At 47.1% G+C, this 15,140-nt stretch overlaps 2 protein-coding genes across 2 annotated transcripts in view; both read left to right on the top strand.

The window, feature by feature from the left end:
- GPRIN3 (GPRIN family member 3) overlaps positions 1–15,140 on the top strand; it is a 74,484-nt gene that overhangs the window by 48,280 nt on the left and 11,064 nt on the right. The window lies entirely within an intron of this gene.
- LOC135983561 (uncharacterized) lies at positions 8,068–10,352 on the top strand. Its single transcript, XM_065596119.1, has 2 exons — positions 8,068–8,788; positions 9,783–10,352. The coding sequence occupies exons 1-2, from the start codon at positions 8,212–8,214 to the stop codon at positions 10,256–10,258; spliced, it is 1,053 nt and encodes a 350-aa protein (XP_065452191.1). The 5' UTR covers positions 8,068–8,211; the 3' UTR covers positions 10,259–10,352.

Genomic DNA, 15,140 nt, shown 5'->3' on the forward strand with positions numbered 1-15,140 from the left:
AAACACGACGCATTTTGCAGCAGGAGGCCATAGTACAGCAGCTAGGGTAGCTAACACCTAAACAAACCTTGAGCACTCAGCATATGGTCTGTAGGAACTGCTACAACTGTGGAAAAATTGGAATTTGAAATAAACGAAGTTGTATTGCGTCTGGTCTACTGGGGTTAATCAGTTACAGAATGTCTTTCTGTTCACTACACTGCGCTTTGGATCAGGCCCATAGTGTATTGTGCTATTTGCTAGGGGTCACTTCAACCATTCTTTCATTAGCATTGAGGATGGCAGAATAAAGTGAGTTTTCTCACATTCTATTTGTACCCTTAGACACAATTTCATGATTTGTGTCTATTAGGGAGCTGCTGGTTGCAGCTCTAAAGTTCAGGTTGTTCTAAATGGGCTTAAAGAGGGGCATAAATTCCTGTTTTTCTTGATGTGAAATTTTCCATAATGTTAGTTTTTGTGTGTTTGAATTTTTTATGGTGTTTTTGTTTGGTTTTGTGTAATAGATTTTTAATAGAAAATATTTTAATTTGGCTTCTGGCTAAAATCTGTCAGGTTTCTGCGGCTTTATTATTAACATCTATGGTTGAAGGGTCTAGAGGAAGGTGGCGAGCACTATGAGGGGGAATGGGATGTGAATATGAAAAGCAGGCATGTGGAAATGGGCCACAGGTACAGGGGGATGTAGTGGGGTACAGGAGAGAGCCTGAGGAAACAGGGGAATAGACTTCAAAGGGACTACTCCCATGCTTAAAGTTAAGCATGTGCATACGTGCTTTGCTGGTTTGGGGCTAGAGTGCTCAGCACCTTATAGAATTAAGGTCTCCCTGGGCAGTGGGAATCAGGGAGAGGACTCAGCTGTCATAAAAACATGTTTCTTCCACTAATGCTAAAGCTACTCTGGAAAAATTTCTGTAGCCTTCAGAGTGATTGGCAGCCAAAATGGGAGTACTGTGTTATCACAGGCTTTGTTCCCAGCATTTTGCCCTTGGTTTCTCACCTATTTTTTCACATGCTTACTACCATTACAAAGAAAGCATGAGTACAAGCTGACATTTTTTCTGTAGCAATTTCCCCCAGTTGTTCCTCTCAGGTTCATAACCTATTCCTTTCCTCTCCTTTATCATGTCTGAGTATCCATGACAGTGGCATCAGCAAATTGTTAGATGCTGCAATGTGCATCTCTTTATTCAGACTTTGGGGAAGGAGGAGCAAGAGAGGGGTTTTGTGAGGGGGCTGTTGATAGGGTTTCTTGTCATTTATGTCAAAGGCGCTTACAGCGCTAGACTGATGCTTGGTGTTCTGTTTTTGTTTTTAGTTGGATGTTTGTGGACAGGAGGTTGGGTTTTATTTGGTGAGGATGGTTCTTTCATATACTAAAAATTATTGGGCCAGATCGTCGGTGTATCTTGGCAGAGCTCCATTAACCTCCATGGAGCTATCCCAGTTTATACCAGATGAGAATCTGGTCCATAGAGAGCAACAGTAGTCAGGACATTCACCTTTCCTCTGATTATAATGCTCCTCTCAGATTATAACACTCCCCTTTTGTTACTGTATCGCCTGACCATTAGAATTGGATAAATCTCAGATTTAACCCTCTTCTAGATTTTTTTTTTTTTTTATGGTGCATGCTCTAAACCAGAGGTGAGCAAACTACGGCCCAAGGGACTCTCCTGCTTGGCCCCTGAGGTCCTGGCCCAGGAGGCTAGCACCCGGCCTTTCCCCTGCTGTCCCCCCTCCCCCACAGCCTCAGTTCACTGCACCAGTGGCACAATGCTCTAGGTGACAGGGCTGCGAGCTCTTGCCGGGCAGCGCACAGAGCCGCAGCCTGACCTGGTGCTCTGTGCTGTGCGGTAGCTCCAGCCGGGCGGTGCGGCTGTAGCACCGCCAGCCACCAGTGATCCAGGCAGTGCGATAAGGGGGCAGGGAGCAGGGGGGGTTGGATAGAGGGCAGGGGAGTGCAGGGGGTGGATAGGGGTTGGGGCAGTCAGAGGACAGGGAACGGGGGGGGGCTTGAATGGGGACAGGGGTCTTGGGGGGGCAGTCTGGAAGGAGATGGGGGGTTGGATGGGGCGGCGGGGGGTAGTCAGGGTGAGGAGTCCAGGGTCAGTCAGGGAGAAGGGGTGGTTGGATGGGGCTGGGATCCCCGGGGGGCAGTCAGGAATGAGAGGAGGGGTTGGATGGGACGACGGAGGGCAGTCAGGAGCAGGAGTCAGGGGACAAGGAGGGGGGTTGATGGGGCAGGGGTCCCGGGGGGGGGGCTGTCAGGGAACGGGGGGGTTGGATGGGGCAGGAATCCCGGGGGGGAGGGGAGACAGTCAAGGGGTGAGAAGCAGGGGGGGGTCGGATAGGGGGCAGGGACCGGGCCACGCCTAGCTATTTGGGGAGGCACAACCTCCCATAAGCAGTCCTCCATGCAATTTCGGAAACCTGATGTGGCCCTCGGGCCAAAAAGTTTGCCCGCCCCTGTTCTAAACTCCTAACAGCATTATTTTTGCAAACTCAGAAGCATTTGGGATGTAGCCTGGTTTTTGTCCTATGCTACATAGAAGCCCTTTAATACATTTAACAAATGACTCTGAAATAAGTTTCCCTGTTTGCAAAAATAACATGGTCTATAATGAAGGCTAGAAAAGAATCAGCTAATGATCTGTGATCTGTAATATCGAAATTCCTGGGGGTGGGGGGCGGAAAGCACTCACGAGAAAAAGTGCTTCAGAATTGCCCCGAACAGGGGAAGGATGGTGCAGCCTGTGCTCTCTCTCTGCACAAGGGAGAGCTCCCTGAAGAACAGTCACCCAAACTGCTCCTGTGGCAGCGTGGCTCCTTATTGCTTCCTGCTTAGGACTATGCCTCAGGGTATGTCTACATTGCAAAGTGAAAGGGCGATTATAGCACGGGTAGGCATACCTGTGTTCATTTTAATCTAGGTAGCATGGATGACCATAGCACTGTAGACATGGTGGCACAGGCTTCACCATGGGCTAGTAACCAGAGTACATACCTATGGTCCCTGGAAGGCTTGGATTCTCGGGGTATCTCTTACTGAATCATTTCCCTGCCATTGCAGAGAACTTTAGGCGGTGGTGCATCTTGGTCCGTCCTGTTCTCTGTCTGTGGCATATAATGGCCTCTTGTCCTGTGGGCTGTAATTTTTTTATGTAATTGCGGTTGTTGGATTTAGTGTACGGGCGCTGGGTGTTGCTGATGGCCTGTGATATACAGGGGTCATATAGATGATCCGGTGGTCCCTACCGGCCTTATTGTACGATTATGATAGGATAAGGCAGGAGATAATACAGCAGACAATCAGACAGTATGAGCGTAGATGAGTGGATAATGGGAACGTACCTCACTCCCAGGAGAGCAACCTTGCAATATTACACCCATTCTCTCACCTGGGCTGAGTAAAACAATTTTTTCATTAAGATATGACATGAAATTTTCAGGTGGATTGATCTTGTTTGAAAGAAATGAGGAGGGTGTTGGTGTTGAAAATCCATGTTTATGTCCATGTCCTCATGATCAGGGGTGAGCCAATAAATTCTGTGCAAGGGTTGGTTAAATTTACATGTAAAATTTGCTAAACTGCAGCCTAGAGGATAATCTTTGATCTCCATTGTTAATCAGAAGTAACCAACAGACGCAGTCACATGGCTTTCATGTAAATTCTTACAAAAATTGTTGGTGCCATGTTCTAACATATCAAATCTGCTGTACCTGTGGGTGCCTCTGTCAGCTTTGAAATGGTGTCCTCCCTCGTTTTGGAAATGCAGATTCTGATTATCATCAGAAATGTCAACAACACAGCCAAAGTAATAGAGATCATGTCCGTAATGGACTTGTATCTCTTTCAGAGACCAGTTTGTCTCAGACACAATACCCCTGCACCCACGAAAGCAAACCTGAACAACTAATGGCACACATCTTGATGCATACAGGTTCCAACAGACCTGTGTTGTTGCTACTGAATCAGTATGACATATCACAAATAAGTCCCAGTAAGTGTCACCAGCCCATCCTGCCAGGTCACATTGTCCCTTCAAGGAGTAATGTCTACACATCAACACTAATAACAGTTGTGTTCCCATGTGCATAAGGGAAATGGAGTTTTAAATAATTCTTGCTTACAGTTTCTTTGCTTCTGGACTGGAGCCTGCTAAGTGAGAGATGTGGCTATGACCACACCATCTTTTTGGAAAGCTATACCCACTTTCCCTACAAAGCACATGAAACACAGGGAAGCCAGGTGCATCCCATAATGTCATCCATCACCTTCACATGATGGTAGCATAGGATGGTATCTCATTTTGAGCATCTTAATTCCTTTCTTTCAACTATGTAACCCAAACCAGACAGGATGATAGAAGTCCTGATTATCTCTAGTTAAGATAATTCCTTTCAAACTATTTTAATTTCTCATTCGTAGTGAACTGTCATTTGTCTCTACTTCTCTCAGTCTCTCATTCATAGTGACAGATCTAGGTCCCTCCGATACCACGAGAAAATAAACTACAACCTATTAATAGAAGCCCCTGGAGAAAAAAAACAAAACAAACGCTCCTATGCTAAGACCATGAAATTACAGCACTCCCATGGAAAGACTGAAGTGGAAATAAAACAGTCTTGGTATCAGAGACATGTATGTATGAAGTTAAATATCAAAACTGGTGCTCTGTGATTCACATTTTCAGTACTCCACAGCAAATTGTAGAACATCCATGTCTTCTCCAAAATTAAAAGGCCAGAGGGAAGGCTGATGTTGCTACTGTGGCAGAGTACATGTTGTGTCAACTCTTGCAGTTTCATTGTGATTCTTGTTATATTTTGTGCTTTTTCTTAAAGCCCCAGCTCCTGGAGTCATGTGATGAGATCAGAATCTCAGCTTTCATTTGAAAAGTTTCTATCCCTCATGTTTACAAAGAAAGGCTTGAAAATGTGAACCCTAAAGACTCAAAAACCAGACTGCAAATAACAAAAATTGGGTTCTTTTTATTTATTATTTTAAATCTTGTGACTTTTAAGCCAATTTCATGATTTTTTTGGAGGCCTGACTCATGACTTTTGAACCTTGGGGTTTGGCAATGCTGACAATGTTAACTAATCATTGGCATACTTCCACATGTTTGGGGATTATTTGTAAAGTGAAGCCTTAGCTTGCAATTCTCAGGATTTTTTAACATTTACAGGATTTTTGTGTTTTGACAATAGAGGAAACTATAACATTGTTTTAAAAGGGGGATATGCTGAAATAAGTGGTAGATTCTTTCCACCTTGACTTGAAGTTAACAAAGTTGTTTGCCTGAGAAATCCCTTAGATTTTAAAAAAGACGCGCAAACCATACAGGGATTCTGTCTGCCCATACAGGCCATGTATGTACTCTGGCAGGCTTTCAAAACTTTTTTGTGCTGTTTGTCTCAAGATGTCCAGGAAAATTGCACCCTGGGATAAGATATGACATGAAATTTTCAAGTGGATTGATTTTGTTTGAAAGAAATGAGGAGGGTGTTGGAGTTGAAAATCCATGTTTATTACTGGAAACTGTTTTCCATCTTTATGGTGACACTAACACCTCTTCCTAATAAAATTAAATTTCAGATGATTTCTCCAGGTCTAACACTGAACACATTTCACCTGAGCAATTTCATAGCGATTTCGATTTGTCTTGGCATGTTTTCCTTCCTAATATTGGGTTTTATTTTCATATTTCCTCCAACGGCTGTTTGCTTGCCATAGGTTTTGTTTGTCAGTGTGAATTTTTTACTGCAGTGCCAGTCGGACAGTCAACACGTAGTTTATTCAAGGATCCCAGAGTCAACCTGTGCTTGCAAGCAATAACAAAGATAACTTCCACAGTTCATTTGGTCTCCTTTACATAAAGTTTCTCTTTGTTTCTGATTTTGAACTGTCATACTATAGTTCCTGTTGGTTTGTTATTCTCTGACAATATAAATAGCTTGGTTCAAGTTCTGCTTTCGTTTACACTCGTGCACGCCCATTGGCTTCAGTGGGGTTTCACCAGAGTAAGTGAGAGTATGTCAACACTGCAATAAAAAAACCCGTGGTGCTGAGGGCTTGTCTACATTACCCGCTGGATCAACGGGCAGCGATCGATCCAGCGGGAGTTGATTTATGGCATCTGGTCTAGATGCAATAAATCGACTGCCAAGTGCTCTCCCGTCGACTCCGGTACTCCACCAGGGCGAGAGGTGCATGCAGAGTCGACGGGAGAGCATCAGCCGTCGACTTACCGCAGTGAAGCCACCACGGTAAGTAGATCTAAGTACGTTGACTTCAGCTACGTTATTCATGTAGCTGAAGTTGCGTAACATAGATCGATTTCCCCCCCCCCCCCAAATCCCTCCAGCGTAGACCAGGCCTGAGTCTCAGAGCCCAGGTCAGATGACACAGGCTTGCAGGACTCGGGCTACAGGGCTAAAAATTGCAATGTAGACATTCAGGCTCAGGTTGGAGTCTGAGCTCTGAGACTCCACAAGGGTCAGGGTCTCAGAACCTGGTCTCCAGCCCAACCCCGAATGTCTACACTGCAATTTTATAGCCCCGCAGCAATAAAGCCATGAACCTGAGTCCACTGACCTAGGCCAGCCACAGCTGTGTCATTTATCACAGTATAGGCGTACCCTGAGTGGAGAATTTGACCCTTGCCTAAATTAGATAGCAAAATAGTTCCCATTTGGTGATAGCAGAGTCAGTTTTCCCCATTGTTTTAATTAGCCTTTCCTTATAAATTAGTTCATTGATCTCGGTTGTCATTCTAGCAGATGATTGTGGCTCCCCTTTAAGATCCTCCTTTCTGCTCTTGAGTGCCCAGAAACAGAAAAGATACAGTGTTGTACAAGAGGTCTCCTCAGTACTGTCGATAGAAATAATACCCCTGCCTGCCATATGCAGCTGGAGCAGCAAAGTGATCATCACTCTGGGTAGGCTGTGACGAGTACCAGCGTTCCTGTACAGCCTTTGTTACAATAGATGGAGAGCAGCCAGTTTGACAGATCAGAGGACCAGATTCTGCTTCTGTACCTCACCTACTCCTTCAGCAGTTCCACAGATGTCAGCAGAACGACTTGAGGGGTAAGGTACTGTTTGACGACCTGGCCTATTAGAAAAGGGCCAGATTGTGGAGCCATCACTCATTTCGGGGGGCACTTCCTCACAGGAGTATTCTCATTGACTTCCCTGGAACTATTCCCATGAACATGAATCAAGTCTCCACAACCTTAGCCTAATTAAATGTATTTACTGTCCTGAGGTTAAGTGAAATGTCTGTGTTAAGTTCTCTTACCCCAGTGAAGTCAACAAGGTGTCCTGGAGGTAACTGAAGTCAGGATCTTGTCCCTCTGCAGTGGCTATCCCTGGGATAGGGAGTGGAGTATAGTTTTAGTGATCACCACTTGAGGGGTCATTTGAATGAACAGAATAAAACCAACTTTCCAATGCTATTTTTATAGGTGCTGGTGTATTTGCACTTCACTTTCACAGATCCCTGGGAATTTGCTTGTATGCTTCATTCAGAAGCAATTTCTTTGATGGTTTCAAAGATGGGAAGGAATCTCACCTTTTTTGGAGGGAAGTTCTCAACTGAAGAACGGCCACACTGGGTCAGACCATACTGGGTCAGACCATCCAGCCCAGTATCCTATCTACCGACAGTAGCCAATGCCAGGTGCCCCAGAGGGAGTGAACCTAACAGGTAATGATCAAGTGATCTCTCTCCTGCTATCCATCACCAACCTCTGACAAACAGAGGCTAGGGACACCATTCCTTATCCATCCTGGCTAATAGCCATTAAGGCCTGGTCTACACTAGGCGTTTATGTCGAAGTTAGCGCCGTTAAATCGAATTAACCCTGCACCCGTCCACACTGCGATGCTATTTAGTTCGACATAGAGGTCTCTTTAATTCGACTTCTGTACTCCTCCCCGACGAGGGGAGTAGCGCTAAATTCGACATGGCCATGTCGAATTAGGCTAGGTGTGGATGGAAATCGACGCTAATAGCTCCGGGAGCTATCCCACAGTGCACCACTCTGTTGACGCTCTGGACAGCAGTGCGAGCTCGGATGCTCTGACCAGCCACACAGGAAAAGCCCCGGGAAAATTTGAATTTGAATTCCTTTTCCTGTCTGGCCAGTTTGAATCTCATTTCCTGTCTGGACATCGTGGCGAGCACAGCAGCACTGGCAACGATGCAGAGCTCTCCAGCAGTGATGGCCATGCAGTCTGTGAATAGAAAGAGAGCCCCAGCATGGACTGATCGTGAAGTCTTGGATCTCATCGCTGTGTGGGGCGATGAGTCCGTGCTTTCCGAGCTGCGATCCAAAAGAAGGAATGCAAAGATCTACGAGAAGATCTCTAAAGACATGGCAGAGAGAGGATACAGCCGGGATGCAACGCAGTGCCGCGTGAAAATCAAGGAGCTGAGACAAGGCTACCAGAAGACCAAAGAGGCAAACGGACGCTCCGGATCCCATCCCCAGACATCCCGTTTCTACGAGGCACTGCATTCCATCCTCGGTGCTGCCGCCACCACTACCCCACCAGTGACCGTGGACTCTGAGGATGGGATACTGTCCACGGCCGGTTCCTCAGACATGTTAGGGGACGGGGAAGATGAGGAAGGAGATGAGGAGGGCGAGGCAGTTGGCAGCTCTCACAACGCTGATTTCCCCGACAGCCAGGATCTCTTCATCACCCTTACAGAGATCCCCTACGAAGCGTCCCCAGCCATTACCCCGGACACAGAATCTGGTGAAGGATCAGCCAGTAAGTGTTGTAAACATCTAAACATTTATTTTTAACAAAACAGGAATATTAACAATTAAAAGAATGGGTTGTTCATGATTAGTGTGCCCTAGGCGCTTAACGGTTTAGTAAGGGGCAGTGCAAGTTTTGAAAAGAAATCTAGCAATGTCCGGTTTTCAGTGATTGTCCTGCACAAGCCGCTCTACTGTGTATTCCCTGCTACTGCAGCTACAGTAAAATGCGGTCTATATGTGCGGGGATAGAGCAGTAATCCTCCTGGGACATCTCGATGAAGCTCTCCTGGAGGTAACTTGAAAGCCGTTGCATGAGGTTCTTGGGGAGAGCGGCCTTATTGGGTCCTCCGAAGTACGACACGTTGCCGCGCCACGAGATTATCAGGTACTCGGGGATCATTGCTCTGCACAGCAGGGCGGCATACGGCCCTGGTCTTTGGAGGCTTTCCCGGAGCATTCTCTCTTTGTCGCTCTCGGAGATCCTCATCAGGGTGATGTCGGCCATGGTGACCTGCTTTTAATTAGGTAGGGGAATGTTAGTGTTGGGACTGCTTTCCCGTTCCTTTACAGAACTGTCACCGCTGGTTTGCAGCCACGCGGTGGAGGCGGGAGAGGGGCAGCCGAAAGGGATCGTTCCCGGGGACAGCCGCGAGGGGGTGGGACAGGGGCAGAGTTCCCGCTTGCCGGATTGCTGGCAGCAGGGACTGACATTGATTTAAATGTGAAATGAGGCCAGTGGTAATATAAAAGTTTTAAACTGCCACAAGTGTACGGCTTACCATGTCTGCCTGCAACAGAAATTCCGTTGTGCTGCCTCGCTTCTCAAATGTGCTGTTCAAGACCCCAGGCACAGAATGCGAAGGCCGAGAATTCGACCTTGTGCTGAGTGCGCATGTGAAAGGTGCTGTGCATGGTCTTGTTCACAGAGAAAGACTATGTTCTTTGTTCACAACTACATTTATCTTTCAGAGGAATTCACTCCCTTTTTCCCATTTCCACAGCCCCGTCTGCGACTGTCTCACAACCTAGCCTGGAATCACACTCCCAGAGGCTAGCGCGGATTAGGCGTAGGAAGAAGAGGACACGGGAGGACATGTTCTCTGAGCTTATGGCCTCTTCCCAAGCCCAGGCAGCACAGCAGACCCAGTGGCGGGAGAACTTGACCCGAATGCACCAAGCCAACATGGATCGGGAGGAGAGGTGGCGGCAGGAAGACCAGCAGGCGACTCTAACGCTGCTTGGACTACTGAGGGAGCAAACGGACACACTCCGGCGCCTTGTGGATGTTCTGCAGGAACGGAGGCAGGAGGACAGAGCCCCGCTGCAGTCCATCTCTAACCGCCCTCCCCCGCCACCAAGTCCCATACCCACCTCACCCAAAGTGCAAAGAAGGAGAGGCGGCAGAGTCCCTGCTAACTCTCACTCCACCCCTGCAGAGAGCTCTAGTAGCAGAAGGCTCTCATTTCCCAAAATTTGAAAAGTTCTTTCCTTCCCGCCTGACACAAGCCCACGTCCAAGTTTCACCTCCCAATGCCATGTGTAGTTGATAATAAAAAATTCGTTTCTGTTAACTACTGTTTCAATCATGTTCTTTTGGAGGAGGAGGGGAAAGGGGGTTGGAAATTGGACAGGACAGTCTCCTTTGGCAGGGTACATAGTCGGGGGCAGGCACAGCAGCAGGGCACATACACAGTGCAGTGATGCAGTGACTAGTTGCCCCGGTTAGTCTGGGAGGTTGTTTTGATGTAATGTTGGGGGGGGTGGGTTGCTCTGTGACTTTGTGGCGGGGGAGGGCAGTTACAGATCTTAAGCGCCGGTCCTTAGACAGGATCACAGAGCCACACAGCATGGGATCTGTAACCGTCCTCCCCCTGCCACAAAGTCAAATAGACCTCCCATACACACAGTCCCGATCAGGAGGGGTGACAGGCTCCGTTGAAACAAGCATCCCACCGCAGCGGAGCCTGTCAATCCTTGAGTTTAGAAGCTGCATTCGCATCACAACACTAGACCCGCCCCGCACCACAGTCTGCGTCCCAGTTTTAAAAAATTCCCGCTAAAACAGTATTAAAGAAAACGGTGTGCTTTAACAAAGTAGAACTATTTTTATTTCGACACGTGTGTTGGAGGGGGGGTGAAGGGGGTATGTAACTGGATAGGATAGTCAACATTACCTGGGTAAAGAAACGGGGGCAGGTTTAGCTTCTCAGTACACAAACTATAAAATCACAGGTTACCCTGCTCACTCAGGAACTTTGCTTTCAAAGCCTCCCGGATGCACAGCGCTTCCCGCTGGTCTCTTCTAATCGCCCGGCTGTCTGGCTGTGAGTAATCACCAGCCAGGCTATTTTCCTCAACCTCCCACCCCGCCATAAAGGTCTCCCCCTTGCTCTCACAGAGATTGTGGAGCACACAGCAAGCTGCTATAACAATGGGGATATTGGTTTCGCTGAGATCACAGCGAGTCAGTAAGCTTCTCCATCTCCCCTTGAGACGGCCAAAAGCACACTCCACCACCATTCTGCACTTGCTCAGCCGGTAGTTGAAGAGTTCTTTTTCAGTGTCCAGGGCGCCAGTATAGGGCTTCATGAGCCAGGGCATTAGCGGGTAGGCTGGGTCCCCGAGGATGACTATAGGCATCTCCACATCCCCAATAGTTATTTTGTGGTCCGGGAAGTAAATACCTTGTTGCAGCCGTCTAAACAGACCAGAGTTCCTGAAAACACGAGCGTCATGAACCTTGCCCGGCCATCCCACGTAGATGTTGGTAAAACGTCCCCTGTGGTCCACCAGTGCTTGCAGCACAATGGAAAAGTATCCCTTTCGGTTAATGTACTGGGTGGCCTGGTGGTCCGGTGCCAGGATAGGGATGTGAGTTCCATCTATGGCCCCACCGCAGTTTGGGAATCCCATCGCTGCGAAGCCATCTATGATCGCCTCCACGTTTCCCAGGGTCACTACCTTTGGCAGCAGTACATCAACGATTGCCTTCGCTACTTGCATCACAACAACCCCCACGGTAGATTTGCCCACCCCAAACTGGTTCGCGACTGACCGGTAGCTGTCTGGCGTTGCAAGCTTCCACAGGGCTATGGCCACTCGCTTCTGTACACTCAGTGCAGCTCGCAACCGGGTGTCACTGCGCTTCAGGGCAGGGGACAGCAACTCACAAAGTTCCAGGAAAGTTCCCTTCCGCATGCGAAAGTTTCGCAGCCACTGGGATTCATCCCAGACCTGCAGCACTATGCGGTCCCACCACTCAGTGCTTGTTTCCCGTGCCCAGAATCGCCGTTCCACGGCATCAACATGACCCATTGCCACTGTGATGTCCTCGGCGCTGGGTCGCCTGCTTTCTGACAGGTCTGTGCTACTCTCAGACTTCAGGACATCACCGCGGTGCCGTAGCCTCCTTGCCTGACTTTTCTGCATCTGCCTCAGGGAAACCTTTATGATAAGCTGCGAGACGTTGAGAGCGGCCACAACTGCAGCGATGGTCGCAGCGGGCTCCATGCTCGGAGTACAGTGGCGTCCGCGCTGTCAATGACTGGAAAAGCGCGCGAACTGTTTTCCCGCCGGCGCTTTCAGGGAGGGAGGGCGGGAGTGATGGACGGATGACGACAGTTTCCCAAAAGCACCCTCGACTCATTTTGTTACCCAGAAGGCATTGCCGGCTACACCCAGAATTCCAATGGGCAGAGGGGACTGCGGGAACTGTGGGATAGCTGACCACAGTGCACCGCTTCGAATGTCGACGCTATCACCGTTAGTGTGGACGCACAAAGTCGAATTACTGTCCTTAGTGTGGACACACACGTTCGACTTTGCAATATCGATTACAAAAATTCGATGCAAGTAAAATCGAACTACTCTCGTAGTGTAGACAAGGCCTAATGGACTTAACCTCCATGAAATTATCTAGTTCTCTTTTAAACCCTGTTATAGTCCTAGCCTTCACAACCTCCTCAGGTAAGGAGTTCCACAGGTTGACTCTGTGCTGTGTGAAGAAGAACTTCCTTTTATTTGTTTTAAATCTGCTGCCCATTAATTTCATTTGGGGGCCCCTAGTTATTGTATTATGGGAACAAGTAAATAACTTTTCCTTATTCACTTTCTCCACACCACTCATGATTTTATATACCTCTATCATATCCCCCCTTAGTCTCCTCTTTTCCAAGCTGAAAAGTGCTAACGTCTTTAATCTCTCCTCATATGGGACCCGTTCCAAACCCCTAATCATTTTAGTTGCCCTTTTCTGAACTTTTTCTAATGCCAGTATATCTTTTTTGAGATGAGGAGACCACATCTGTAGGCAGTATTCAAAATGTAGGCAATATATAAATGGATTTATATAAGGGCAATAAGATATTCTCCAGCTTATTCTCTATCCCTTTTTTAATGATTCCTAACATTCTGTTTGCTTTTTTGACTGCCGCTGCACACTGCATGGACGTCTTCAGAGAACTATCCACGATGACTCCAAGATCTCTTTCCTGATTAGTTGTAGCTAATGGGACTTGAGGGAGGCCCAGACAGAGCCAATTATATATAACTTGATAGACCTGCCTTGGTATGAAGAAGCTTATTGGAACCTGCTATCTCGGCAACATTCAGATTTTGCTTCTCTACAAGTGTTTGATTTTTTTCAAAGATTTGAATATAGGGATGTATCAAACATACCCTTCAAAACAGGGGTGGGCCAAACTGATCCTTCTGCCAAGTTTCCTCTATTGTGTGTATGTGAACATCCAGTAGGCAAATACATAATGGTTAGGAGATGAGAAATATTTATACAAGTTAGAAAAGAGCTCATAATTCATGTGGAAGACTGTGCAGAAGACCTACACGTGAGTTATACCCAACAAGTGCAAATATTTATACAAGCTACTAACATTTTCTTTATGTAATATTCTACAGAGTTTACTTTTCAGTGTCCAGAAATATGCATCTGCATATGTGTGGTCCATCCCTCAGTTGCTCACTTGCAGGCTCTATGGCCATTTTATGATCAGTACCAGCAGAAACGTGAATTGCCAGTAGCATTTGGCAGGATGGACCAAACCCTCACGTGCTGCAAAATAAGTGAATAATTTAGTCATATGAACACACCAGGGACCAGATTATCCTCTCCACAACACAGGGGACAGGAAACTCCTTGTGACTCCCTGATCATCCACTTCTCTTCTCTGGATTCCTATTTCAGGGATTGTGCTCCACTCAAGTTTCCTAACATGAGTCCTGATAAGAAAGAACAATGGAGTATATGTAATATATCTGGTTGCAGTTTTTAGATACTGTATCAATTTAAAAAAATAACTTATCCTAACTTTTGGAAGCTATGGCTGTGGGGTCATGTCTCACTCTAGTGAGAAGGTTTAGGGATCCGAATCTCAGCAAGTTAGTTTTCAATAACATGCCATGCCCCAAAAATTTTGCATCTGAGCATTGACTGTCACTGAAAAGAGTTTTCTCCCTCCTTCCTTCCACAAGCAAGTCACCTAACAAAATCTCTAACTAGCAGAAAGGAGTGGTCCTGCTTCTGACTCGACCAGCTTTACTCTGTTATGACTCCATTTACTCTAGTGTCAAAGGGGAATCAAGCCCAATGGGTGCAGCCTGTCCGGTGTGCTAATGATCAAATCATGAGGGAGGATTGCTTAAATCCAGCCTTTTCTTTGTTAATTTTCACTGGGTCTGCGAGACGAGCTGGCAAGTACATTTGCTTGTTTCATAGACCAGTTGATAGACCTGGGGAACCTTTGTGTAACCTCTGGGCTCTGCAGTCAGAGATGCTAATTGTGATTCTTAGAGAGCAGTGACCCTCTTTCAGCAGCCTTGGAGTATGCAGTTAGGCTCTACCTTCTCTCCAGAGTCTCTAACGCTCCTAGCCAGACTCGCATACTCTCTGTAGCAATCAAGGCATTGAACACCACCAAGAGGACTCCCAGCCCCAATCAGTGTAATGTTAGGGCAGGTTCTTCACCTGCTCAGCTGGAGAAGAGCTGTAAAAGGTCATGGGCTGTAGTTTTGCTGTGCTCTTTCATTCTCATACAAATCTATTCCTGAGGTCAGCCAGGGAATATTGCATGCAGGTAACCCTTCAATGTTCATTTTGCCCACAGTTCAGAGCTGAATCTGCATCCGACATTCATGCTGAAACTTATTGTCACAAAATGTAGGTTTTTACAAAGGTTTTGGAGATCCCCTGCTACCATCATGAGATCAGGAACTGTGTGGATGTCTGTTTTATCTGCCACTGACTCCCTTGATTTTGGTCATATTTGGAAAGGGAAGGAGGAGGGAAGCAGGACATTGGAAGAGGAGCTGCCAAACCTGCCCATTCCCCAGTGCACAGCCTAAGA

This window comes from Chrysemys picta, chromosome 5 (genome assembly GCF_011386835.1).
Source record: "Chrysemys picta bellii isolate R12L10 chromosome 5, ASM1138683v2, whole genome shotgun sequence".
NCBI classification, from domain to species: domain Eukaryota; kingdom Metazoa; phylum Chordata; order Testudines; family Emydidae; genus Chrysemys; species Chrysemys picta.